The following is a 27,489-nucleotide window of genomic DNA, read 5'->3' on the forward strand; positions in this document are numbered from 1 at the left end:
AGAGCCAAGTCAGGCTGGGTCACAGGGATCCTCCCAGGCTTCCCCTCCATGTGAGCCTCCCATCTTGGATGGGCCCTTGTCTTGGAAGGTCTAAGATCTGGCCCTTCCGCTTGGCTTCCTGCACTTCCCTGGCATCACTCGGCACTGCTCACCCACACTCGGCACCTGTTGTCCAAGATCTGACGGGACAAGACAGAAGCACGCGCCTCTGCCTGCAGCCCCTGACACAGATGACTTCAGAAAGAGGCCTTGGCCTAAACTCCAGCTGGAGGCACAAGTGGCCCTGTCTTGCCTTCTATGCCTCTCTCCTGGAAACTACGGAATCCAAAAGGAGGGCCGGAGCGGCTGCTGGAGGCTGTGCTGTGTTTGTCCCAGCAGAGAGCGGGGCTGGAATGGGAGAGAGCCGTCTCCCTCGGATGAACGCGAAGTTACCAGCCCAGGTCTGACACCCGGAAGCCCTCAATCACGTGCACACCCACCACCCAGGGCTTCACAAGCTCCCACCCCACATCCCACACGGGCCCCTGCACCGCCCTCCTCTGCTTGCTCCCCCCACACCTCCCACCCAAGGCTCGCTGCCTTGCTGGCAGCTCTTACCAGGGGCCAGGTGTATCTGCTGGGCTTCCTCCCAGGCTGTTCCTCCGGGAGCCCCTTTCACTGCCATGCTGCCAATGGGCCCCAGCAGATGGGTCTCAGGAACCGAGTAGAGAGGCACTGGGACCCCCATCTGCCCAGAACCGCCACCTGTTGGGTAGGAGCCTGGCTGCTGTGGGCTGAGCTGGGCCGGGCCCGACTGCTCCAGAGTTGGCCACAGAGCCGAGTGGTCACCATTGGCTTCTGAGTTGCCTTGAGGTCCAGAAAGATCCTGATAGAAAGTGTTTTCTAAGGACACGGGACAAAGAAGAAGAGGTGAGACCTGTAACGTGGCCTTTGTGTGGACTAACCAGGAACAAGCCTGCTCTTTGGAAAGCAGTGACGAGGACAGGCCAGTTGATGTGGCCACCATCAATGGGACAAGTATAACACAGCAGCGATTGTAACACCTTTCACCACTTATGACTTAGAGTTTTCAAAACTATCTCCCTCACAGCTTGTATGATCTCTGAGCCTTTTAAACCAGGGGGTTGGGATGGCAGAAATGACCATTTAGTCTAACTCCACACTTTTTAGCTTTTGGATAAACTTTTTTTTATGGATTTACTAATGGACTGGGGTACTTGACATTTAGAAAGTTTCAATGTAAAACCCAAATCAGACTACAGAAATGATGGCTTTGTTTTGAAAGATAAGAGCTTTGGCCCAGGAAGGGGACTTGGTGACATTCTTTCTGGCTCTGCTATGCTTCTGACGAGACAGACCAAGGTGTGGACTGTGGACGTGGACAATGGTTGGCCCAAATTATGGGACCAGTGAGGTCGGCTGACCTACCCGCTTAATAGGGCAGCAGGAGACACGGCTGTTTGCCAGGGGAAGTGACCACTCAGGAGCACCCAGCCTGTTACATCCCTCTCCCCTCACCGATTCTGGGGCATAGCAGCAAAGCTGGGATACAGAGACCAAGGCCTGCCCATCCTTGCTATCCCCTTAATCATCCCTAAAGGAGGTACAAAAGGCTGGGAACCAGCCAGAAGCAAAGCTGTGAGACCCCCGCCTCACCCCACCAGTGAGTGCTATTTGGGGAAACAGCATGGAGTTAACTGGGATAATAATGTCTGCCCAGCGCAACAACTGAAGTATCCTAAGGGAAAAGGAGGGATCTGCTGAAAACACTCTGAAGCCTATTTCACGTATGCGGCAACTGATGCTCAAACAGCACAGGCGCTTCCGATGTACCCCCCCCGCCCTCCCCCCCCTCCCCCCCCCCCCCCACTAACGTGAAATACAGGTGATCCACCACCTCGGGCACCAAGAAATGCATCCACCGGGGAGCTGGTACTGACACAAGCGAGGCAACTATGTAACGACTCAACAACAACAAGATTAAAGCCTGAGTGTGAAACAAAACCTCTAGCAATGCGGAAACAGAAGTGCCAGGGAAGGCGGGGCTGTGTAGAGAGAAGCCTGGACCACAGGTCAGACTGACACAGGCAAGGAAGGCACTCCAGGCAAGGAAGGGGGAAAGTTTTTTGTTAGGTTATCTCCTATAATCAGATCCCAAGAGTCGGTTATTTACACACTCAGTTCATTAGTTTAGGTACCTGGAGTTTTTCCGGCTTCTGAAATAACCACTTGAGCAGACTGAGGACCCCCAACATCTCCTGCTTCCTTTCGCTATTAAGATAAAGTAAAATCCTCTTAGGTGACACAAAGGAAAACAAAAATAGGAGACATGATTTGAAATGAAGTCAAGACACTTTGGCAGTGACGAGGTAAGGGAGCCTCAGGTGAATGTGGGGGCTGTGAGGGGTTGGGGGTAGGGGGCCTACGGGTCTTCCTACCTCCCAGCTCTGCTCGGAGACAGCAGGCAGAAGCCAGGGCATCCTCCTCTCCCAGAGGATGGGGCAAGAAGAGGGAACTAAACCACGGGCCCCAGGGCCCAAAGCACACGGGGGAAGCAAGGGCCACATGTGTCTAAAAAAAAAAAAAAAATCCACCTGCCCCTTTCTCAGAGACAGAGGAAGAAAGGAGATGGAGGAGGCCTTGTTCCAATTACTGTGACAATTACTACCAGCTGCTTTTGCAATTGTCAGAACCAAAAAAAAAAAGGAAAGGTCCGGAAGTCTTTTAAGCATTTGCTCTACATTACATGAAAGTGGCACCGGGCCACCGTGAGCCACTGTTCCTTACAGAGAGAGACGGAAGCTTTGATGGTCATTCAGAGAAGGGTGGCCGGGTGACTCGGGAGAGGGTCCCACTGTCTCACAGGGGAACACAGGAAAATGTCTCCCCCCGGGGGGGGGAGCGCGTTAGCGGAAGCTGAGTGCTACCCCTTCCCCCACCAGGCTGTGCTTCCTTGGGGACAGAGAACACCACGGCCCTCCATGGTTTGGGGACTTGCTGAGGTCAGCGCCTGCCTACGCTGTGTCTAGAGGACCACCCCCCCCTCACCTGCAGCTCCCTGTGGTGCCCCCGAAGGTGCACCAGCCAGTCCGGCTCCAGGTCCCTGTCTCCTCGGTGGCGGTGGCGTTCTAAAACCAGAGGATCTGACAGCTTCAGTCTCTCTGCCAGCTGTGCCCAGATGGTAAGAGAGAGAAAAGGAGGGAGAGAAGTAGGAGAAATGGCAGTGAGAAAAAAGGAAGCCTCCGCTCACTTGTCAATCAGATTACAAAGAACTGCCAAAGAGCAAATTCAGCAGATACCTTCCTCAAATCGCAGCATAAACAGTTAAACCATCCTGGTGTTAGATACTAAATAAAATGTGAGGAGAAACTGCTACTCTGCTCTACCTCTCTGCAAAGCTGTTCTCAGGAGCAGTGCTTCTCAAACTTCAGAGCTGGTAGGAACCACCCGGGATTTTGTTAAAATGCTAATTCCGATCCCAGGAGTCTGTGGGGCCTGAGATCAGGCATTGCTAACAAGCCCCCCACGAGGTGATGCCCATGTTGCCGGTCGAAGGACTGCTTATGTTGCAAGATTATTCAGTCATTGCTTTTCTGGTGGCTCAGCGGTAAAGAATCTGCCTGCCAATGCGGGAGGCGCAGGTTTGATCCCTGGGTCAGGAAGATCCCCTGGAGGGGAGAATGGCAACCCACTCCAGTATCCTTGCCTGGGAAATCGCATGGACAGAGGAGCCTTGATGGGGTCACAAAGAGTAGGACACAACTCAGTGACTAAACAACAACAATAACATCCCATTGTAAAGTCCCCAAACTTTGTGACTCCTCCCTTCTGTCTCCTGAGCTGCCTACAACCATCATCCTGTTGGCAGGAATTTGCCATCAAGGGCACTCAGTAGCACAGATTTTACTGGCTACAGAATCCAACACTTGGGCCTCATTTCAAGCAAAGCAAAAAGTGATGGTAGGCTGCCTTTTTACTCTCAGCTAATGGATTTTTCTTCAATTAATTGGAACAACTATTTGCCTGATTGTTTTCTTTCCCAGGAACTAAAAGTTGATGTTTTTGTTTTCTCTTTTTTGAATGTATCTCACGTGATAAAATATTCCATGCATTTAAAAGCATTTTAATAAGGATCATTTCCCATTTTAATCACTAAAATATATTTTCTAAGCCCAGCTTTTATAATTAGAATGGTTTGCCATAACATGCATTTTTACTGTACCAAAAAAGCAGATGCAAGAATGACTTCCTTGCACAGCACACGCCTGGTTTCCAGTCCCCCTATTTCAAACCGACTCCCGCCCCCCGCCCCTCCCACCCATAGCATCCTTCTTTATGCAGTGTCAGGCCTCTGCTTATCACATTTGGGCATGCATATGTGGTCAAAGACAGCCAGGGGCTCCAATTTTATAGCATGTTCAAAGAAGATGAAATGGGGCTCTGAACCGCTTTACAATAGCTTTCTCTGAACACTGAAGATAACACACCTGCAGAGAACCCTTTGAGAAGCTCACCTTGATGAGTTCCACTAATAGCACAGGGTGGCTGCTCTCTCCGTGGCTCAGGAGGGCTGTGCCAATGGCTTCACAGTAATGCAAGGCCTGGGACGTGAGGCCATAATCTGCCAGACGGGAAGCATAAAGGAGCTTATACACCTGCGAAGAGGAGCAGGGCCAGAAAGAGAGAAGTGGAGATAAGACTTCTTGGAAGTCAGTGGACTGCCAACTTCCTCTAACTCTGGGTCCAAATATAAAAGAGGGCCTTGCAATCTATGTATAGGGCATTCTATCTATGTATAGGCACAGTTCCAAACCCAGCCTGCAGTTCCATCATTGCAGAGAATGGGGTGGAAGGCACATCAGCTGAGTCTCCCTAGGCGCTGGTCACCACGGAAATGCAGCAGCCTCTCCACTTCTTATCAGGCAGCCTGTATCTCTGGGAAGCCTGGTGTCTGGCAGAGGACCAGGCGCCAGGGGCACAGGTAAAAGAAGAAAAAAAATGCCTCTGGTGGAAGGGGCTTCAAGCCTAAGAGGGAGAGTACAGGCAGATACAGGTAAGGGTTCAGAGACACATGAGGGACAGAGCCAGATGGAGAACAGAGGGGCTGAGAATCAGACAGACCCAAGTTCAAACCCCAGCTCTATGCTGGTATGGAGCATGAAACTAGTTCACCCACCTCCTCTCCGCACCTTGGTTTCCTCGCTCTAATACGGGGATGATACTACGATCTCCCCCTTGGTGGTTTCAAAGATTCAATGAGATAATCCATGTAAAGTCCCTAGAGCAAATGGTACCCAAGAGATGTGAGCCAATAGCATGTAACTCCTTGGAACCTCTTTTGTGAAAAGAGGGTAATCACGCCTGCCTCACAGAATTAGAGATCACTCAGTTAGAGGATCATAGCACAGTGCCAGGTGTGCAAAACTCATTCCCTAAAAACAGCGAATCTCACTGCTATCAGCCCAAAGACAGCTGAGAGGTGGGATGAGTACAGAAGAGACAGACTGAAGACCTGCGCGGACACAGAGGAGCCCGCTGGGCAGGGCTGCGCTGGGAAAGGCGGGCCTCCGGTCAGACCCTCACAGAAGATACCGACCGGGTCACGGCCCTATGGACAGTAATCCACTCATCTCCAGGCTTTGCTTTGTGTTTGGTGGTGGTGTGTGTGTGTGTGTGTGTGTGTGTGTGTGTGAAACCCTTACAGAAGATACTAACTGGGTCACGGCCCTATAGACAGTAATCCATTCATCTCCAAGGCTTTGTTTTGTGTTTGGTGGTGGTCTGCGTGTCTGTGTGTGTGTGTTGCCACCAGATACACTCTCACTACAATCACTGAAGAAGTCTCTGGGGATCAAAGGGGACACCAGGGCGTCCAGTAGAGAGGTTGACAGGTTAGAACCTGGACATGGATGCTGCCCACACACCTGCAGGCCTGAGAGGAAAAAGGAAGGACAGGGGCCAAAGGACAGAGCAGGGAGGAATTCCAGAGTTAAAGATGGAGGCATCCGAGAGAGATGGGAGCGGCAGGTCAGAGGAGAGTAGGAACGTGAACAGCCGCGGGCTGCTCCGGGCAGGATGGCCGTGGAGCCAAGGAGAAGACGGAGCCATCTGGAGACAGAATAGTGGAAGGAGCTGCAGACAAGAGCAGGGGCCAGGGGCGCCTGCCTGATTCTCCTTTGTCAGGAGGGAGGCAGGAGTCCGCCGCACAGAGGCTGCTGCCATGTTTTGCTTTCCTGTCTTAAAACGCAGACCTTGAGGGGACCTAGAAAGAAATCCTAACCCTGCCCACACTCCAGCTCATGAGGAAAAGTCCAGTGGATGACTTAGCCCAGCCACCACCTGCCAGAGAGCAAGGCTGAGAATCCAGCCGCCCACAGCCATCAGATGCTGATAGGGCCTCGTGAGCATTCAGTTACCTGGAAAGAAGGGATGAAGGATCGGGGATGGCCCAGCATCTGACAGTACTCGAAGATTTCCGTCCTCTGGATAGCCTCAGTTGTTGCAAATTTCAAAAACTCTTGACTAAAACCAGGGAATAACAAGAAAGGAGTTTGAGGCTGGGGCGGACGGGGGATGGATTTCACTCATAGATAGCCAAACACCAGCTGCATCCATTCAAGGCAGAGTTTCTGTCCTGGGCTGATCCCTGGGGCAGCTCCAAGAGAAGAAGGAGAATCTGTGCCCCTAAAGGCTCTGGGGGAAGGCGGGGCCAAGCGGGGGGGAGGGGGGGGGCAGGGGCTTCAGGGAGTGGGGGCGGTTCCTGCCATCTTTCCTGAGGGTCACTTAAGGCAAGATGCTCTCATACCCAGCTCAGAGGGGCACTGCATCCCCCCTGTAAGCATGCTGAGCACCAGCCTGAGTGCCCTGAGAGCCCAGAGGAGGTGTCTGGGAGAGGTCACCCCAGCCTGAGCAGAAGAGCAGGAAAGAGGGAGCCGTGTGATGTTCCAGGAGCACTGAAGACAAAGGCCCTGCAGAGAGAGGGTAGCACCACAGAGCCCAAAGTCAAATGATGGTCCCTACATTGCACGCTCATTCCAGTGAGAAAGCAGATTGAGTGAACGTGATCTGGGGGACCCTCAGAGTCCCCACGGGCCCCAAAACAGCTGCCGTGGGGGCTGAAACCATAATCACCAGGGCTTCCCCTGAGGTCAGGGCTGGATCTCCAGAAACATCCTCATACAGTAGACAGGAGGGGGACACCTTAACCCAGGGGTCTCCAACCTCCAGGATCTAATGCCTGGAGATCTGAGGTGGAGCTGATGCAATAATAACAGAAATAAAGTGCACAATAAATACAATGCACTTAAATCATACCGAAACCATACGAGGATTTTTTCCCCCTACCAATCCAAATCCATGGAAAAACTGTCTTCCACAAAACCAATCCCTGGTGCCAAAAGGGTTGGGGACACTGCATAACCCATTTCACTTATTTGGCACATCTGGCCGAGACAGGCTTCTTTGACAAATTAACTATGTGCTATCGGAGACCATGACCTTGACAGACAGGTCATGAGACAATGCATTTCTACAAAGAAAAGCCTGACAGTCTGGATTCCAAGTCCAACCTGACTGCACTTTAGCTGTACAGTCTTAGACCTGTTACTCCACCTCTCTGTGCCTCAGTTTCCCTCCTCTATAAAGTGAAGCTTAAAAATACACTTTCTTCACAGGGTCCATGTGTAATGATTAAAAGAAACGGTGCAAATAAAACAGGTGGTACAGTAAGAGCTTAGGAAATCTTAACTATCAACAGAGAGAGAGAAAGAAAGATCCAGAATGTAGAGGGTGGCTAAGGAGCAACCTGGTCTTTTCATCCATTTATCCACTGTCGAGGGGCTTATCAAGGTCCTTCTCTGTGAGAAGTCTCATGTTATGCCCAGCAGGGAACAAGTGACAGGCCTAACTTTTGAGTAGCTTGTGTGTCAAGTCAGTGTAAGCTGTGGGGGCGAAACACAAACTTCTTCCACTTGCAGGCTTTGCCCAAGGCCAGTTCTGAGAATAGGTTCAGGGCTGCCTAACGCAGAGCCTCAAGCCACCGCGCTATTAGCATTTTCTGAGTCCATCTCTGGTCATGGAGCCAGGGCGCCACCGAGTGGCCAGAGGGGCACACTACAACCCACGGGCACCAGCTCGCAGCTTCCGGGAGCAAGGCCTGGGCCTGAGGACCGCTGGCGGTGTGATGGGGCACTCTTCCCGGCGGCTCTCAGCCCAGAGCCTACCTGTGCTGAAACACCGTCAGCAGCAGCTGAACATTCACAGACGACGATGGAAAAATGAAGCCACGCCACCCAGCTGGGGCTAACCCAATCCCCTGGAAGACGTCCTCCCCACTCTCTGCCCCCCAGAAGACTGGCATACCTGTGGCTACTGCCCAGCAAGGCCAAGTAGTCTGTCTTCACGGTGTAGTAGCCGAAGGGCACGTGAGCCATGAGGTAGCAGAAGTGAGCAGCCTCCACCAGCCCCTTCCCAGCTGTAGGCGGAGAACAAGCCTGGGTCAGGGAACACGCCCACCAAGGGAGGGACCCACCATCCGGGCGGGAGCGGAGAGGGTTAGAGAGCGGCTCCGAGGTCAGAGCAGACAGCTTCACGGGATGAAACAACAAGCTCTCCAAGACACGAGCTACAGACTCCACACCTTACTCCCGCTCCCACCCCATTTTTGCCCTCCGACATTACACTTCTCTTCAGCCAGGAGAAGGCACTATTTCACATTCCCCTCAATGGACTTTTGATGAGGACGTTTCTACGCATTGTAGTCCTTCTGGAAGAGGAGCAATAGGTAAGAAATGCCTACACCTGAGCAGAGAAGCAGACTGTTGGAAGCAGCGGTTTTTAAACTCGGCTTCTTGGGGCATTCGTGCCTCCCCCGCCAAAATCAAACAATAGACTTTTCCCAGTGCTCATAAAAATCACATTACCAAATTGTTCCCAGTTTTTAAATGTTCTCCCATACCTTTTTCATTACTTCAACACTGAGGTAATTCAAGTAGGCAAAGTAATTAGCTTGGCACCCAAGAAGGTTCAACAAAAGTTAGTTCTTTCTACTCAGGTGCTGAATAACTCGTCATTTGACTGGGCACTGTACCTGTAGCTATTTTAAGTTTAGCAGAGCAGTATTTCACGAAGTGCCACAAAGCAATGATTTTCTAAATATTCTGTCCCTTGACCCAGTCTGAGAACCACTGATCCGCAACATCCAACAGCCCCTAAGTGTTTAAAAGGCCACATTCACAAAGAGATGATAGCAATAAAGACTACACAGTTCCCCAGGGTAGCTCAGGCGAAAATAGAATTTCCTATCTGGTTGAGCTGGGTCACTGGGGGTCTAACAACAACAGTAGGGGAGATGCTCCAGGTGTTAACTCCATCCGCTGGGGACTCTGACCCCGGCACAGGAATCAACCACTCAGGGCAGCCTCCTGCAGCGGCGGGACCCCGGAGTCTCAGGGGCCTGGCCTGCACTCGCTCACAGCAGAAATCTGGGAAACAGAAAGGCAAGAAGGACACTCCTCTCCCTGGATTTTCTGTCCCCAAAACACTGAGGCTCCTGGGTCAAAGGAATGCCTGAGGCATAGACTCAGGCCCAACACGGAGCCTAAGTCTAAGCACAGGGTGTTTAAAGCCGGCCTGGGGACAGAGGCGAGGAGGGGACGGAGCTGGTCTCTGCTTACCCAGGGTGTCCCCCATGGTGACAATCGTGCGCTGGTACAGCTCCGGGTCCCCACCCTGATTCGATAGAATCACTGCCAAGTGTGGCCTCCAGTCTCCCCACTGCTTGTCCCCACAACACTGAAAAGCAGCAGAAACATGGAACTTTGGTTGAGTAATACAGCCCCAGCCAGAACATAGGTTAAGGAAGGCTGTTGTCTATTTTCTGATTTGCCAGGAATGCCTATTTGGCTGCCTGCAGTGCAGCCACTCACTGATTCTGAGTTTTCTCTTTTTAAAAAAGCAAAACTCTTAGAAGGATGGGTAGGCAGACACATTACATACACACATACACAGGAATATTGGGAGGTGGCCGTTGGTGGTTGAGTCACTAAGTCATGTCTGACTCTTGCGACCCATGGACTGCAGCCCACCAGGCTCCCCCGTCCCTGGGATTCTCCAGGCAAGAATACTGGAGTGGGTTGCCATTTCCTTCTCCAATGCATGAAAGTGAGAAGTGAAAGTGAAGTCGCTCAGTCATGTCCAACTCTTAGCGACCCCATGGACTGCAGCCCACCAGGCTCCTCCGTCCATGAGATTCTCCTGACAAGAATACTGGAGTGGGGTGCCATTTCCTTCTCCAATATTGGGAGGTAGATAAAATCACACTACTAGTCACTAATTTTCAAATTTCATCCTGGTGCCCCTAATCGCGATAGCTGGGGACAAAAATTTTTTTAAAAAATTGACATTTCCATGGAAGAAGGAGGATCACAAAACCTTGGTTCATGAGAAGAATCCATATTAACCTGTAAGAAAACAGGGGAACACTGGGCTCCTTAATATTTTACCAAATGGCTAATGTCTTCTGTTTTTACAGAGTCATCTTCTACACATGACCTTCTTTATCTTCGCACAACTCTGTGAAATCTAATTCCTACCGCCTCCTGAGGAGTGAGAAAACAGGCCAAGGCGCCCAGGCAGCACTAGTCGCTAGTGAGACGCAGGGGCAGCAGAGCTCCACGAGGGGGCGGTAGAGGGTAGTCAGAGAAGTGGACGCAGGTGGAAGCCCCATGGGACCGGATGGGCCGTCCTTCTCCTGAATGACGGGGAATTTCAGGGCAGAGGAAATAGCAATAAACAAACCAATGTCACAGGCTCTGGATTCAACAGGGGCCCTGCCTCTGGAGCAAGTTTCTTAATGCCTTTGAAGCTTTGTTTCTTCATTTCTTAAATCGAGATCATAATGTCTACCTGACTGGATTACTGTTGATGATAAAACAAGATTGGTAAAGCCCATAGCATAGTGCCTTGCACGTGGTTTGCACTTTATAAATTACATGTAGGTGTAAATACACACACACATGGAAGCACAGCAGAGGAAAGGAGGTGATTTGCAGACCAGTCTGTCCTCCAATTTGTTACACAGAATGGACAGAACAGGAGATTGACAGTAATAGCTAAGATCTGGAGGTCAAAACAATTCACAATTATTTGGTATTGTATTTGTAATTATCCCACAGAACAAAAGATGCTTTATCCAGCTCCATTTTAAAGATACTCTTTGTTTATCTGGGCAAAGCAGTATGAATGAGAGGAATGATGATAATAAATCACAAAAATAATAGCAGTTCTCACTTATTGCACTCTGACCCTGGGCCATAGCCTGTGCTAAGCATTTCTCCTATGAACAATCACATGCATTAAGTACTATTATTATCCCCATTTTAACATGTGAGCCAGGCTCTTTCTGGCTGGAACTAAGGGAACCAGCAACAGAAAAGCCCTTGCTAAAAGAACAAAAACTTAGAAGCAATTCTTCTGTCTCCTCCCCAGGTGATTTGGGGGTGGAGGGCGGAAATCTCTGTAAAGCAGGTCTATGGAGGTGGGGAGAGAAAGAACACTTATTAACTAACTTCAATGGGCCAAGTATGGTCATTAATACATTCAGATATTCTCTCTCCTTTAATTTTTACAATAACTCTGTTAGGCATCAAATGCCCACAAAGATGAAAAGCTGAGACTCTGAGACTAAGTAACAAGACCCATTCACACAGCTAGACTCTGAGGAGCAGAGACTAGGTTAAGCCTGTGACAGAAGCCCACATCTCTGTTTTCCAATCACCATGCTTCGTCCACTACACCTCTTATTCTAAGTACCAAAGTCTAGCCTTTTACTGGCTGCTATGATGCTAGGAAACTCTCCAACACGGGTGTGAAATACCACATTGCCATATCACTTCTGGCTCCTTGGTTTTCTCACCCAGAAGCAGGGATCATTTAGCAAACTCTACCAGTGCACTGAGACCCAATGGACCATACGTTGATTACATCACTCCCTGCATTTAGCGTTTTTGTGACATGGTAGGATTTCACTGCAGGGCACAGGCATTCGGCAGAACTGTGAGGTGCATCCCATGTCCTAATATAGCCAGCTCCTTTGACAAAGGGGCATGAAAGTCAGCATTTCTCTTTTCTTTTCTTTTCTTGAAATTGTCCACAAGCAATAAGGACAAAAAAGCAAAAGTGTGAGTGTGTTTTCATTAAAACTAAATGTCAACAAAAACCCAAGCCTCTAAATACAAGAAAAGGCTTCTAAAAGAGATTAAGCAGAGGTGGGTTCGGGAGGCAGAGAGAGGAGATCCCACAGCCATCTCCACTGGCTGGGGAGAAGCAAAGATGCTCACAGAAAATACCAGGTTGTGTGGAAATGCCAGCTGGCCTGGAACATGGCTCTGGCATCTCCCCAGCTCAAACCTCCTATAAATAACTGGTCGAAGGAAGGCTTGAAGCCTGTGAAGGAACAAATACAGAATTTGTACAAATATACCATCAAGATAAAAGGAGGGAAGAAGGTAGAGAGAACATTCACCAAAAAAAAAAAAAAAAATGATACCACAAAACAAAAATGGGTCACCAAATATTTCATCATGAATGCAAGTAAAATAATGAAACAATTTCTTTTATGAAGCAAGGGCCTAAAGCTAAGTTGTAGGAGCAGAGGAAAGAGATGGTGGAGAACAGGAGGAGGCAAATGTGACCACAAAGCTCAGGAGAGAAGTGGCAGGAAAATCAAAGAAATAAAGACGAAAATGGAGGGGACTTCCCTGGTGGTCCAGTGGTTACGAATCTGCCTTCCAGTGCAGGGAATGTGGGTTCTATACCTGGTCAGGGAACCAAGACCCCACATGCCATGGGGCAAATAAGCCCGGACACCGCAATTACTGAGCCTACGTGCTCTGGAGCCCACACTCCCACAGCAAAGAACCCAAGCACCACAACTAAGACCAGAAATAGTCGAATAAATAAATTATATATATATATATTTTTTTTTTTTTTAAATGACAAAATTTTAAAGAGCACAGCAAGCAAGAGATACTGATGAAAACATAGTAAGGGACACACAGGAGGGACACAGCAAAAAAGAAGAAAAGAAAGAATCAATCATATATATATGTACTATTATATTTTGTATATAGAGGGAGTTCCTGAAAAGAAAACCAATATAAGAGAACAAAACAAATCCTGAAGGGTATAATTCAAGAATTTTTTCCTGAGCTGTAAGAGATGGATGCACATATTAAAAGAGCGTGCTCTATCCCCCCCAAAATCGACACAGACAGTCAACAACAAGATATATCTTACTAAAATTATTGGACTTCGAGGATAAGGAAGGAATACCTTGGGACAGAAAGATCAAGTCTCTTATAATGGGAAAACTAACAAGATGGCCTCAGGGTTCTCTTGAACCACATCTCACACTGATGACCTGTAGAATCTAAAGTGTCCCTCTTTGAAGGGTCCCGTGCAGTGGTGGGGAAGGAAGGAAGCCTGGTGTGGTAAGCGGGGAGAGCAGCCTCAGCTTCACTTGCTAGTCTTCACTCAGCAGGTAGCTGTGGATTTGTAGAAAGAGCAAGATCTTTGGAATCAGACAGACCTGGACCGGTCTTGACTCCTCTGCCCCCAGCTCTGTGATCTTGGGTCATTTTAAACTTTTGCGTCTCAGATTTCATGGCTGAAAAACCGGGATAATAATTCCCACCTCCACGCACTAAATGAAATAATCTACCTCACATTACTTAGCACAGGGCCAGGCACATGGGAGGCGATAAAGGGGCAGTTGTTGTTTTATTTGTCATCTCAAAAGCCATCACTTCGTCCCTGAGCAGTCCCCGCCCACTAAGCCCTTCGGATGCTGGGCTCCCGTTATGAAGGGTACCGTGGCTGCCTGCGGGGTCCTCCCCGACATGAGCTGGAAGAGAGTCTGCAGTGGATCGTTGAGCGCCAGTGTGCTGGTGAAGCTGCAGAGAGAGGGACCGACCGTCAGTGGGGGCCCAATCAAGAGCACCTTTAACCCATTGCCTTGCGGTGGCTTCTGTTGAAACTTGAGTTTCTCTCTGCTTTTCGGTTATGGCTCAGCTCCATCCCACTTTCGGACACCCATCCCACACACCCCAAACAGACCTTACCACCCGGGGAGACCTGCACTTCAGCACTGACACCCTAACTCTTGAGCAAACCATTTTTATAGACCTTCGTCTATCACGGAGATGAGCCACGCATAAGTCAATGAACCCTGAGAGCCCAGCGGTAAACCTGAACCTCTTCTTTCCAGACCCCTCCTCCCCAGCCACCCTCGAGACCCACTGTCCCGAGGCAGTCCTCCTCCAGGCCAGGCCTACAGTTCTCAGTGCTGTTTTTTGGGGGCTTCTCGCTAACCTGGGTCTCTTGTGCCTTTGCTCACAAGTACTAAATAGTCATTTTCAGTAACTGAAGAGGCGTAGAGCAGGGACCAGAAATGATCCTGCGGATGACAAACCATGGGATCTGCTTAACAAGGATATAATAAGCTCTATGGCTGATTTGAGATTTAAGCATACTCAGTAAGAGAGATATTTCACGATTCACTGGGCCCCATCAAACATCAATGGCCCAAGGCGGAAATCCGTAGCAGAGATGTACGCTACAGCTCAGGGTTGTGGGATGCTCGCTTCCAAAACCTAAAGGAAGTTTATCCCTCAGAATGCTGTCTTTAAAAGCATCCTTCCTCCAGAGCTGGGACTGCTTCTCCTCATAGAAGTCCAGTGCTCCTCACTATTCTGGCCCAGGAACATAATGAAGAATATGGTGGTCACTATTTACTGGGAAGACTGGGGGTCGGAGTAATAAAGAGACTCAGCAGGGACCATGGTGAAGAACAGACTCCCAGGCAGTGGGACAGATGTGAGCCCCACAGACCCAGCTTAAAGTGGGGGTGTCCATCTTCTTATCCAACTCTGCCCAGCAGGATTTACAGCCAATTTAAATATAAGATGGCTTCCCTGGTGGCTCAGATGGTAAAGAGTCAACCTGCAGTTCAGGGGACCCAGGTTCAATCCCTGGGTTGGGAAGATCCCCTGGAGAAGGAAATGGCAACCCACTCCAGTATTCTTGCCTGAAAAATCCCATGGATAGAGGAGCCTGGTAGGTTACGGTCCATGGGGTCACAAAGCGTTGGACACGACTGAGCAACTTCACTTCACTTAAATATAAGATAAAGCTTCCCTGGTGGCTCACCGGTAAAGAATCTGCCTGCCAAATGCAAGAGACTCAGGTTCAATCCCTGTGTTGGAAGACCCCCTGGAGAAGGAAATGGCAACCCACTCCGGTATTCTTGCCTGAGAATACCATGGACAGAGGAGTCTGGCGGGCTACAGTCCACAGGGTTGCAAAGAGTCAGACATGACTGAGCGACTAAAGCAACGAGCTGAGAAGGTAGCTCCAAGGCTTTAACCAACACAAGAAGATAAATTTTGAGTTAACATCCTTCTCACTGTCTGACCCAAGCCTGCTCCTTATGGGAGGTGCCCCCCGACCCCACACCACCCCACCTCACCCCACACCAATCCTGCCACACATCTGTCCCCAACCACCCGCGGATGCTAACTGCAGCCTGAAGGGCTGACCCCAGCACCCGCTACACCCACCACCTCCATTTGATCCTGAGTCTCCTCAACTGTTTCATTGCCCCTGTTCTAAACTCCTGGCTAGGTACTCACACCTCCATTCCTATCCCACTCTGGTTTGAGCCTTCTTCCCAGTGCCCCCTGGCACCCAGGTTCTGGTATGCCAGTGCAAACTATGACCGAGGGCATCCCTTCAGTCTTGACATCTCCCATTAGAGGAAGTCTTCCGTATCTAATCTCCAGCCCAATAAACCCCCTTCTACCACAGCTCACAGTCCTGCTACTCTGTATCCCTCCCTACTTCTCAGCCCCACAGCCCGCCGCAGGACTAAGCAGTGAGTTACTACCTCTCAGTCCTAACGCTCTGTCAGTCACCTTTAAGTGATCCACCCCTCACTGATGGAACTCTCTAGAGTTCTAGGAACTTCTCTCTTCCAATGAGAGAAGGCTACTGCAATGCAGAATCCTGTTTAATCTTTGGAAGCTCTGACCCTGAGAAAATGTCACTAAAATGTTTTGTTCAACTCAGCAGCTAAAAAGAATGTATCTGCACCTAGGTTATAAGGATCTGGAGAAGAGAAATACTACGCCCGACTTAGAATTGGAAAGACGCTTGGAGGGTTGGGCTCTTCCGTGCGTCTTGTATTTCTCCCTACCCTCATCCCCACGTTCGGAGGGGAGGTCCCTCCGCTCCACTGGGCTCTTCCTGTGCAAGTCCCCGACTCACCCACTCATGACCCAGCTGTGGGTCCTTGGGTCCATCTTGCTGGAGAGGAACAAAGCATGGCCCCACAAATGGTTCTTCATGGCCCACTCCAAGGCTTCCTGAAACACAGACATCACCTTCAGTACCTCTGCTCACCTTCCTCCAACACAACCAGCAACTGTGCTTGGGCGCCGCTGCCCCCTGAGCAGGTAGAGGCCAGGCTTCCAGGAAGACTCGCAGAGCCTCCCATGTGAATCTGAGAAAGAAAGAGTAGGGAACCAGCTTCAGCTGGCAGGTATTTCTCTCTCCAGTGTCCCTTTCTCGAACCTTCATGTTATCAGAACCTATTACATGATTTCATTAGCTCCCCACCAACATGGTTACCAGTTACCTTTCTCTCCTGAGAAAATGTCATGAGCCTAAGCACCAAGAATGAGAGAGGCATTTCACACCAAGGACTGAGTCTCTAAAGATGAGTTGTAAGATGGTGTTCACAGGGCACAGTAGAGGAACTGTTCATTAACAACTGTTGCAGAGACACCTAGTTCCTCACCCAAATCCATGCTCTCCTTCCTGGGCCAAGAGCTTGACCGTATTTCCCACCTCCCTGGCACTGAGATGTGGCTGAGTTCTAGGGTATCAGATGGAAATGAAAGCAATGCGTGCAGCCTCTGGGTCTGGCCCATAGGACTCCCCGTGTTCAATCCTCCATGGCCTTTTCCCCATCTGGCTGGAATGCAGATGACACCCAGGAGCCTTAGAGACTCTGTGTTGAAGATGGTAGAGCCTCACACAGCTGAGTCCTTGAGTTGCTTATGGAGGAGGGCTGCCCCATCTTCTCTTCACCTGCCCAGTACTGTCACATGAAGAGAAAAAGGCTGCTATTATGTTTAAGCCAGTATACATAGCCATTATCCTACCCCACCTAACACTATAACTAACTGCTTACTAAATATTAAGTGCTTATTAGTTAACTAGTCAACTTCATATGTCAAAGTAATCACACCCATTAATTTGGTGACATGGATCAAAAGCTGCAAATTTTAAAACATACACATACATATGTTTATCTCTTCACTTAATTTTTAAAACTATTCAGTAAGAGTTTAATTTATATGTGAGGTTGAATAGTAAAGAAGCCACCTGCCAATGCAGGAGACCCAGGAGACGCAGGTTTGATCCCTGAGTCAGGAAGATCCCCTGGAGGATGAAATGGCAACCCACTCTAGTATTCTTGCCTGGAAAAATCCCATGGACAGGGGAACCTGGTGGGCTAGTATAGTCCATGGGGTCACAAAAGAGTCAGACACAACTTTGTAACTGACCACGCAATCTCCTTACTGTCCCCAAAGTAATTTGATTTTTGGACAGGAGATTACTAATGAGGTATTTCCACCTCCAAATGAAAATGTATTTGATTATCCCAACATCTCCCACATTATCATATTTGAAGAGAGAATAAATTTAAACAATCACAGGAAATTCAGCCTCATAGTCAGTAGAAGTAAAAATGACATTAAGATTGCTGTTTTTGAAACAAGTTCCTACTGTACAGCACCAGGAACTATATTCAAAATCCTGTAATATAACAGAAAACAATATTTAGAAAAAGTGTATCTATAACTGCATCACTCTGCTGTACAACAAAAATTAACGCATTATATATCAACTATACTTCCATTTTAGAAAAAAGAAACCCAGGTGAAATCTTAAAAAAAAAAAAAAAGAAATGTTCTTTTTGGGGAAAAGAAGATTGATATTTTTGTACATTAAACTATTTCATAGTAGTATTTTTTAGAAGGATTTACTAAAGACTGGTGAGCTTTCTTATCTCTCCTTGCTGTTCTTTGGAAGTCTGAATTCAGTTGGGTGTATCTTCCCTTTTCTCCTTTGCCCTTCGCGTCTCTACTTTTCTAAGCTCTTTGTAAGGCCTCCTCAGACAACCACTGTGATTGGTGGGGAATTACTACTTTAGTCAAAAATCTGCATCCCCAAAAATATAATTTGAGAATAAGTGATGAATTGAGAAATTATATAGAGGATATCAATCTTGCACAATGCCAGAATTAAGACCCTAGTCAAGTGTTAATATAAGATTTTAAAAATATTGTGGAGTCCAGCTCCTCACAGATCACCCTGAACTCCCACAGGGCTCTATCTGCCCTTGCTACCTTTGGGTCATAGTATGACAGATGATGTGGTGGGTGGTTACAAGCCCGAGATCAGGTACCACCAGGCTTCCTAAATCTAACTCTTGCTTTATTACTAACTTTCCTCATTTATAAATACATAGAATAAGAATAGAACCTAAACTAGAGGGTTTCTATGAAGATAAATGAGATCATGCATATAAGCTGATAGGTGAGTATCTGGCACATAGAAAGTATTTTTCAAATATTTCCTTTTATTATTGTTGTTGTTATGGTCATTACTTATTCTTAAGAAAGAGATTACCACTGATTTATCTCTGTATCTCCCTACTGGGTTTGATACCTTAGAAGTGGCTGCTACATAAATGTTTATTGAGTAAGTGAATCACTGGTGAAAGAGCACTCCCTACTATATAGTGAATATATAAATTACATATATAATGACTATATACCCACACATATATGCTACAAGTTGATCCCATTTTCACTGAGTATCATGTCTATCTCTCATTTAAAAGATAACATCACATACAAAGACACACACAATTAAAGATTTAAAGGTAAAGGTGAAGTCACAAAAGTATTTCAACTTTATTTTCATAAATTAATTTTGAAGCAGGAAAAGCCTTTCTATATATCACCCCAAAAAAGTGATTTCAGACAGAAAATCCTAAAAAAGTAAAGAGCTCCTACAAATCAATATGTGGGTATCAAAACTCCACAGAAAAATTTGGAAAATCCGTGACAAAAATATTCACAGATTAAAGGATATCCAGCGTCATTTATAATAAGAAAAGTGCAAATAACTACATTTTTTTCACCTCTCACACTGGCACATATCAAAAAGAAACACACTGGTTTGGTGAGAGTAGGGGGAAGCAAGCACTCTCATATATTGGTAAAGTAATCAATACAACCTCTAAAAAGTCAGTTTGTAAATATCTATCAAAATTACAAACCATATACCCTTTGATCCAAAGTTTCCACTTCTACAAACTTTCCTTACGTATATTCTCTCCAAAGGGCAAAATGACAGTGTTATTCATTGCAACATTATTTGTAATTGCAAAAGACTAGAAATGACCTGTGTCAATCTACAGAAGTTCAGTTGAATTGATTATAATTCACCTATAGACACCTATGTAGCTGTAAGTAATAATGAGGAAGGTATTTGTATATAATAAGACACAAGAGTCACCAAAATGTGGCCAGAAGACCCAGTTCAGCCCACTGTCTGTTTTGGTACAGCCTACAAGCTACAAAAAGTTTTTACACTTTTAAATGATTGAAAAAAGATCAAAAAAAGAATAATGCTTCATTACACATGAAAGTGATATTTTCAAATTTCTATGTCCATAAATAAAGTTGTATTGAAACACAGCCACGCCCATTTATTAACAGATTATCCATGGCTGTTTTCACACAATAACAGTGGAACTAAGTAGAGCAAAGCCTGCAAAGCCTAAAATATTTACTATCTGTTCCTTTATGGAAAAAAATTTACCAATGCTAATATTGAGTGTTTCCTATAAGATCTTGTTAAATGACAAAAGGAAAGTGAAGACATGATATGTAATATGCTGTAAGGGCAAAGAGGGAGGAAATAATTATATATGGAGGAAATACCTCCGTATATTTCAGAGAGGAAAAATCTTGTGGCTGGGAGGGAGCAGGGAACAGCATTATTTCTCCTGTTATATCCCTTTTATCTTTTTATTCTTAAATGATTCAAATTGATTTCAACCATTTATGCAAATATTTAAGTTTACTGAAATGCAACTCAATCCAGTATTCTTGCCTGGGAAATCCCATGGAAAGAGGAGCCTGGTGGGTTACAGTCCATGGAGGGTAGCAAAGAGTTGGACACAACTGAGTGACTTTCACTTCACTTCACTTCAGACTTTTGTAAAATGTGAGCTCAACTTCAAAATTAGGGTATAAAATAATAGGGACATATATGAGGTGATGTATATGTTAATAACTCAGTGAGGGGAATCCTTTCACACCATATATCAAATCACATTGTATACTTTATCTTGCCATTTCATTTGTCAAATATACTTCTATTTAAAATTGAATAAATAATATAAAAATGTCAAAGTCTAACTTACATATCAAAAAATACAGAAGACATCACTTCATCAGTGGAATTAAAGTATTCAGTATTGACATGTATATTTTAGATATAGTTGATGGAGGTATTCATTTGTAAACAAACTTCCTGGAAACTAATTTAGTGTATATATGAAGAGCCTTTTAAAAGTATATACTCTTTAACCCAGTAGTTCCACTTCTAGGAATCTATCTTAAAAAATAATAAAAAGACCATCCAAAGATTTATATAACAAGACTTTTGAATTGTATAATTATGGTGGTTGTGGTTTAGTGGATAAGTCGTGTCTGGTTCTTGCAGCCCCATGGACTGTAGCCCACCAGGATCCTCTGTCCATGGGATTTTCCAGGCAAGAATACTAAAGTGGGTTGCCATTTCCTTCTTTGGAGGATCTTCCCCCCACCCAGGAGTGAAAACCTGGTCTCCTGCATTTCAGGTGGATTCTCTACCCACTGAGTTACCAGAGAATGGCAAAAGTGTACATGGCCTATATAGTCAACAACAGTGAATTGTGCATAAAATATGATACATTCATATAATGGAATATAATCTAGATTTTAGTGGCACAGTTTAATGCCATGAGAGGGTTTCACCATATAGTCTTAAGGGGAAAAAAGAAAAAAATTGTATATGTAATTTAATTTAACTTTTAATATTGATACATATGCATAGAAAATACTAGAAGTAAATATATCAAAATGTTAACAGGTATTATCTTTTAGTGGTAGGACTTTGGGTTGTTTTTTTTTTTTTTTCCTTTGTACCTTTCTGAACTTCCTGTTATAAAATGAGTAGATGTCACTCATACCGTTGGGGGAGGGGTGAGCTATATGGCTGCCCTGACTATTTTAAGCAGGGGTGGGCGCGGCACTTGCCTTCTTCCTTCCATGGTAGAGCAGCTTGGTGAATTTCTCCACGATCTGCGCAGGTGTCTCCACGCTGGGAGGAATCTCCCCGGTGAGCAGGTCCCGGGTCCCCGAGCTCAGCACTGGCCAGTCCTCGTCCGTCAGGTTGATGAGGTTGGCGACAGGCGGCTGCCGCTTGTACTTCTCCAGCTTCTTGCAGTCCTGCATCAGCAGCTCGGCGATGTCAGACCCCACCATGGACTGCAAGGCAAAAAGAATCCCATTCGTCGCCATGCTGGCACCCCAGGCTGCAGAAGCTGGTACGCCCGCTTCAGGAGGAGACCCACAGGTAAACACAAGACAGTCCTTTTTGCATTGTGGTAGTTGAAACTCCACCTTCATTCTCATGCCTATTTTCTGCCTGTCAGCAGCCACAATGACCAGAAATATGCACTCTCATAGGTGTATTATCTGCTTGGTGAGGTAACCCAAGAACTGAGCAATAACCAGAGGCTAGTGGAGAAGGGCAGGGAAAAGTTAGCGTTTGCACTCTGGCATTGACCTCAGCAGTTTCTTTTCTTGAGGCCATTTGTCGCTTCTTTAATGTTACCTTTTATAATTTTGCCCCAAGAAGAATCTTCTCTCTCCCAGGAAAACTTAAATTTCAGTCCAGCCTGCACCTACCCATCCTCCTGCCGGCGGTGATACTGACCCCGTTCTGCCGACAAAGGAGAACCAACAGCTGCCAGAGTAGAGCCGAGTCTCTGCTCCCCGGTGTCTCAGATTTGCGGCTCTGTGCTGCCTTCTGCTGGCAAAACGTCATGATGTCCACCTTGTGCACATCTTCCCTGGGAGAGATTTCAAGGAGCAAAGAGTGAGGGGCAGACTCCTCCCGCAGGCAGGACCACAAGCCCCTCCTACAGCGTGAGGGCGCTGCCTGGGCTGGAATTGAGACAGTAATAGAAACAGGACAACCCAGGATGAAGGCACTGGCGCCCCACTCCAGTACTCTTGCCTGGAAATCCCATGGACGGAGGAGCCTGTCAGGCTGCAGTCCATGGGGTCGCACAGAGTCGGACACGACTGAAGCGACTTAGCAGCAGCAGTAGCAGCAACCCAGGATGGGGACAGTGAGTCTGTAGTTACAGGACCGTTGTTTCCATATAGAACAGGAAGGGACCTCAGAGATTCTCTCATACACTGTCTCCATTTTACAGAGGAAGAAACTGAGGCCCAGAGACCTGAAATGACTATTTATATGGGTGGCAGGTTAGAGCACAGACTTTGAGATCAGACAACCCTGGATTTAAATCTAGCCTAAACTTCTCAGTCTACACAAGCTGCTTATCGCCTCTGAGCCTCTGCTCTTTTTGATAAAACAGGGGTAATTAAAATGTCTACCTCCAGGGCTTCCCTGGTGGTACAGTGGATGAGAATCTACCTGCAAGGGACACAGGTTCAAGCCCTGGTCTGGTAAGATTCCACATGCTGTGGAGCAACTAACTCATGTGCCATAACTACTGATTCTTGGCGCTGCAACTACTGAGCGTGTGTGCCACGGCTACTGAAGCCTGCATGCCTAGAGCCTGTGCTCCACAACAAGAGAGGCCACCACAGTGAGAAGCCAGGGCACTGCAACAAAGAGTAGCCCCCGCTCGCCACAGCTAGAGAAAGCCCACGTGGAGCAACGAAGACCTGGTGCAGCTAAAATAAATAAACAAAATAAAATGTCTTTAAAAGTCTACCTCCAACTCAATCCATGTCTTATAATAACCTATAATGGAAATGAATCTGAAAAGGAACAGATTTATATATAACTGAATCACTTTGCTGTAATATGAAACTAACACAGCATTGTAAATCAACTATACTTCTATTAAAACACTGTTTTAAAGTCTACCTCATACAAAAAGGAATTAGCCAATTGTGTAGCATATATAAAGTATGCAATAAAGAGGAATTATTATTTGCTTGAGATTATTTAATGAAGTCAGTCAAATGGGGATCAGTACCCTAGGTGTCCAAACACCCAACTCGGTACTCTAGGCCACATTGCTACTACACCTGTGTGTAAAAATGGAGACAATTCATTTTTACTTGAAGGAACTGTCAAAATACCCTGGGGATTTTCTTGGAGGGGGAAGCTTCAGGATAAGGACACATCTGTATAGTTGTGATGATATTTAAAGGGCTTCAGAATGCATTATCTCACCTCTGACACCAGCCTGAACTCTTTTCTCCACAACAAAGAACATCCTCAGTATTTATCAGAAACATGACTAGGAATGTAAAAGCAGTTCTAGCTCAATCCTGCAGAGGGCAGACTTGCACACTGTCTAGTAACACGCTGGCTGGGTTATACATCTCTCCAGAAAAATGTTTTCCATATGAGCAACTTGCCTATGATTTCTCAGGCTGTGCTCCACTTTTCTACCAGTTTAAATATTATTAAGTACCCAGAACATTAAAACCTCCTACCACATAGCCTTTGTAAAATAGAACTTATTTCAGATTTTTAAACTTTTTCTGTCTTTCAACACTCAAATTGCTTGTCAAAATGGCTCAGGCCACATCTGGCTCCAACTTATAGCACAAAGATTCCATTCCAGTGGGGACAGATATTTTCTTTCAAGGAAGCCAGGCCCAAATCCCCAAATGCTGACTTGAGCAGGAAGATTTTATAGGTTTCGAAAGCCCTTATTTGGCAACTTTTATGGTGATTTACCTGATCAGCGGTCCTGAGAAAGTCCTCATCTCTTCTTGTTCCTCAGAATCATTAAGAATAACCTGGAACAAAAACTCAAGTTTGGTCTTCAAGACTATGTCCCCCCAGTGTCCCATTCCTCAGTTGAGTCCAGTATCAGAACCCAGAGCTGTGGTCCTAGGATGGGGCTCAATGCCTCATGGAAAAAGCAGGAAGACAAAAACAAGCTCTCTAGTTTCTGGATATGAGCCAACAGCATCACAGGTAAAACATCAGTCTAGCATTACTTCTTTCAGAGAAGAGCCCCACGCATGCCTTCACACACACACACACACACACACACACACACACCAATCCACAGGGTACATGGCTCAGACCCCTCCAAGAGCACTCTATTCCTGGAGATGCCAGGGCTCAGGCAAAGGGAAGCAGGGAGTAACGTGCTGACATTCAGGGGACACAGAATCTTGTTTACCTCCATGCTGTGCAGTTCAACAAGGGCTGTCTGTCCATCACTGGGAGAGCTGGGACTCACACACACCAGCTGACCTCCTGGCCCAAAACTCATAGGCATGTGAGGGACATAGAACTTCATGGGTTCCTTGGGACCAGCTGCTGAGATGTCCTCTGACCAACCAAAACAGGTGGACACTGTTAGCATTACTACCACTGCTTTGCTTTATGTAAGAAATATTCCACAGACATATTTCTTTCCAAATTTCGCCTGGGACCAAGATAAGATTCTGGGTGGGTTACATAATTAGAAGAAATACATGCTCTAAGTCAGATTTAGGCCTTTAAGAATATGTCAGACTATAATGCCTAATCCAACAACATATTACAAGGATTATGCACCATGATCAAGTGGGATTTATCCCAGGGATGCAAGGATTCTTCAATATATGCAAATCAATCAATGTGATGTACCATATTAGCAAATTAAAGAATAAAAACCATACAATCATCTCAATAGATGCAGAAAAAACTTTTGACAAAATTCAACACCCATTTATGATTTTTAAAAAAATTCTCGAGAAAGTCAGCATAGACGGAACCTACTTCAACATCATAAAGGCCATACATGACAAACCCACAGCAAACATCATTCTCTACGATGAAAAACTGAAATCATTTCCTCTAAAATCAGGAACAAGACTAGGATGCCTGTGCTCATCACTATCATTCAACATAGTTTTAAAAAATCCTAGCCATGGCAAAAAGAGAAGAAAAAGAAATAAAAGTAATCCAAATTGGAAAAGAAGTAAAAATATCCTGTTTGCAAGTGACATGATACTAAACATAAACAATCCTAAAAAGGCCACCAGAAAACTACTGGTGCTAATCAATGAATTTGGTAAAGTTGCAGTATACAAAATTAATGCACAGAAATGCCTTGCATTCCTGTACAATAACAACTGAAGATCAGAAAGAGAATTTAAGGAAACAATTCTATTTACCATTGCAACAAAAAGAATAAATACCTAGGAATAAACCTTCCTAAAGAGGCAAAAGACCTGTACTCATAAAACTATAAGATACTGACGAAAGATTTCAAAGACAACACAAAGAGATGGAGAGATATACCATGTTCTTGGGCTGGAAGAATCAATACTGTGAAAATGACTGTACTACCCAAAGCAATCTACATATTCAATGCAATCCCTATCAAACAACCAATGGCATTTTTCACAGAATTAGAACAGAAGATTTTATAATTTGTGTGGAAGCACAAAAGACCCTGAATAGCCAAAACAGTCTTGAGAAAGAAAAGCAGAGCTGGAAGATTCAGGCTTCCTAACTTTAGACTATACTACAAAGCTACAGTAATAAGACAGCATGGTACTGGCACAAGAACAGAAATACAGATCAATGGAATGGGATAAAAAGCCCAGCAATAAACCCACATACCTATGGTTACCCAATATTTGATAACGGAGAAAAGATAATCTCTTCAGTAGTGATGCTTGGAAAACTGAACAACCCATGTAAAAGAATGAAATTAGAACACTCCCTAACACTATATACGCAAAAATAAACAGAAAATGGGTTAAAGACCTAAATGTAAGGCCGACACTATAAAACTCTTAGATGAAAACAGGCAGAACACTCTGACATAAATCACAGCAAGATCTTCTTTTGACCCATCTCCTAGAGTAATGAAAATAAAAACAAAAGTAAACAAGTAGGACCTAATTAAACTTAAAAGTTTTTGCACAGCAAAGGAAACCATAAACAAGACAAAATAATAACACTTAGAATGGGAGAAAACATGTGCAAACAAAGCAACACACAAGGGACTAATCTCCAAAATATATAACAGCTCATGTAGCTCAATATCAAAATAACAAACAATGCAATCAAAAAATGAACAAAAGACCTAAATAGACATTTCTCCAAAGAAAACATACAGATGGCCAAGAGGCACATGAAAAAATGCTCAACATCACTAATTACTAGAAAAATGCAAATCAAAACTACAATGAGATATCACCTCACACTGGTCTGAATGGCCATCATCAAAAAATCTACAAACAAAAAGTGCTGGAGAGAGTGTGGAGAAATGGGAACCCTCTTATAATGTTTGTAGGAAAGTGGATTGGTTCAGTCACTATGGAGAACAGTGTAGAGGTTCCTTAAAAAACTAAAAATAGAACTACCATATGACCCAGCAATCCCACTCATGGGCATATACCTAGAGAAAACCATAATTCCAAAAGATACATGCACCTGATGTTTACTGCAGCACTATTTACAATAGCAACCTAAATGTTCATTGACAGAGGAATGGATAAAGACATGGCACATATACACAATGGAATATTACTCAGCCATAAAAAGGAACAAAATTGTGCTATTTGCAGAGATGTGGATGGACCTAGAGACTTTCTTGCAGAGTGAAATAAGTCAGAAAGAGAAAAACAAACATCATATATGAAGACATATATGTAGAATCTAGGAAAATGGTACAGATGAACCTATTTGCAAAGCAGAAAGAGAGAGACAGACATAGTATGGACACCAAGGGGGGAAAGGAGCATGGGATAAATCGATAGATTGGGGTTTACATATATACACTATCAGGTATAAAATAGAAAACTAAGAGAAACCATTGTATAGCACAGGAAACTCATCTCATTGCTCTATGGCGACCTAAATGGGAAGGAAATCCAAAAAAGCAGGGCTATATGTATATATATGGCTGATTCACTTTACTGTACAGTGGAAAATGACAACATTGTAAAGCAACTATACTCCAATAAAAAAAAATTTTTTTTTAAGAAAAAAGAAGAATGTTATGCAAGAAATTGATGGTTTAGTACAAATGATAATGTACCAGGCCTAGACTCTCATGAGGGTGACAGGTTGGGGATTGGC

The 27,489-nt window shown here is 45.7% G+C and overlaps 1 protein-coding gene across 1 annotated transcript in view; it reads right to left on the reverse strand.

Moving 5' to 3' along the window:
- Window positions 1-27,489, reverse strand: part of SEC16B (SEC16 homolog B, endoplasmic reticulum export factor) — a 41,117-nt gene that overhangs the window by 7,580 nt on the left and 6,048 nt on the right. The window contains exons 6-18 of the mRNA XM_052654003.1: window positions 24,590-24,741; window positions 24,136-24,197; window positions 22,123-22,258; window positions 21,441-21,671; window positions 16,324-16,421; window positions 13,871-13,952; window positions 9,675-9,792; window positions 8,362-8,473; window positions 6,417-6,522; window positions 4,515-4,655; window positions 3,049-3,168; window positions 2,199-2,271; window positions 598-882 (exon numbers count right to left, since the gene is read on the reverse strand). Of these exons, the coding sequence (XP_052509963.1) occupies window positions 598-882; window positions 2,199-2,271; window positions 3,049-3,168; window positions 4,515-4,655; window positions 6,417-6,522; window positions 8,362-8,473; window positions 9,675-9,792; window positions 13,871-13,952; window positions 16,324-16,421; window positions 21,441-21,671; window positions 22,123-22,258; window positions 24,136-24,197; window positions 24,590-24,741 (1,716 nt within the window). The remainder of the gene's footprint in view (window positions 1-597; window positions 883-2,198; window positions 2,272-3,048; window positions 3,169-4,514; window positions 4,656-6,416; window positions 6,523-8,361; window positions 8,474-9,674; window positions 9,793-13,870; window positions 13,953-16,323; window positions 16,422-21,440; window positions 21,672-22,122; window positions 22,259-24,135; window positions 24,198-24,589; window positions 24,742-27,489) is intronic.

This window comes from Budorcas taxicolor, chromosome 16 (genome assembly GCF_023091745.1).
Source record: "Budorcas taxicolor isolate Tak-1 chromosome 16, Takin1.1, whole genome shotgun sequence".
Lineage (NCBI taxonomy): Eukaryota > Metazoa > Chordata > Mammalia > Artiodactyla > Bovidae > Budorcas > Budorcas taxicolor.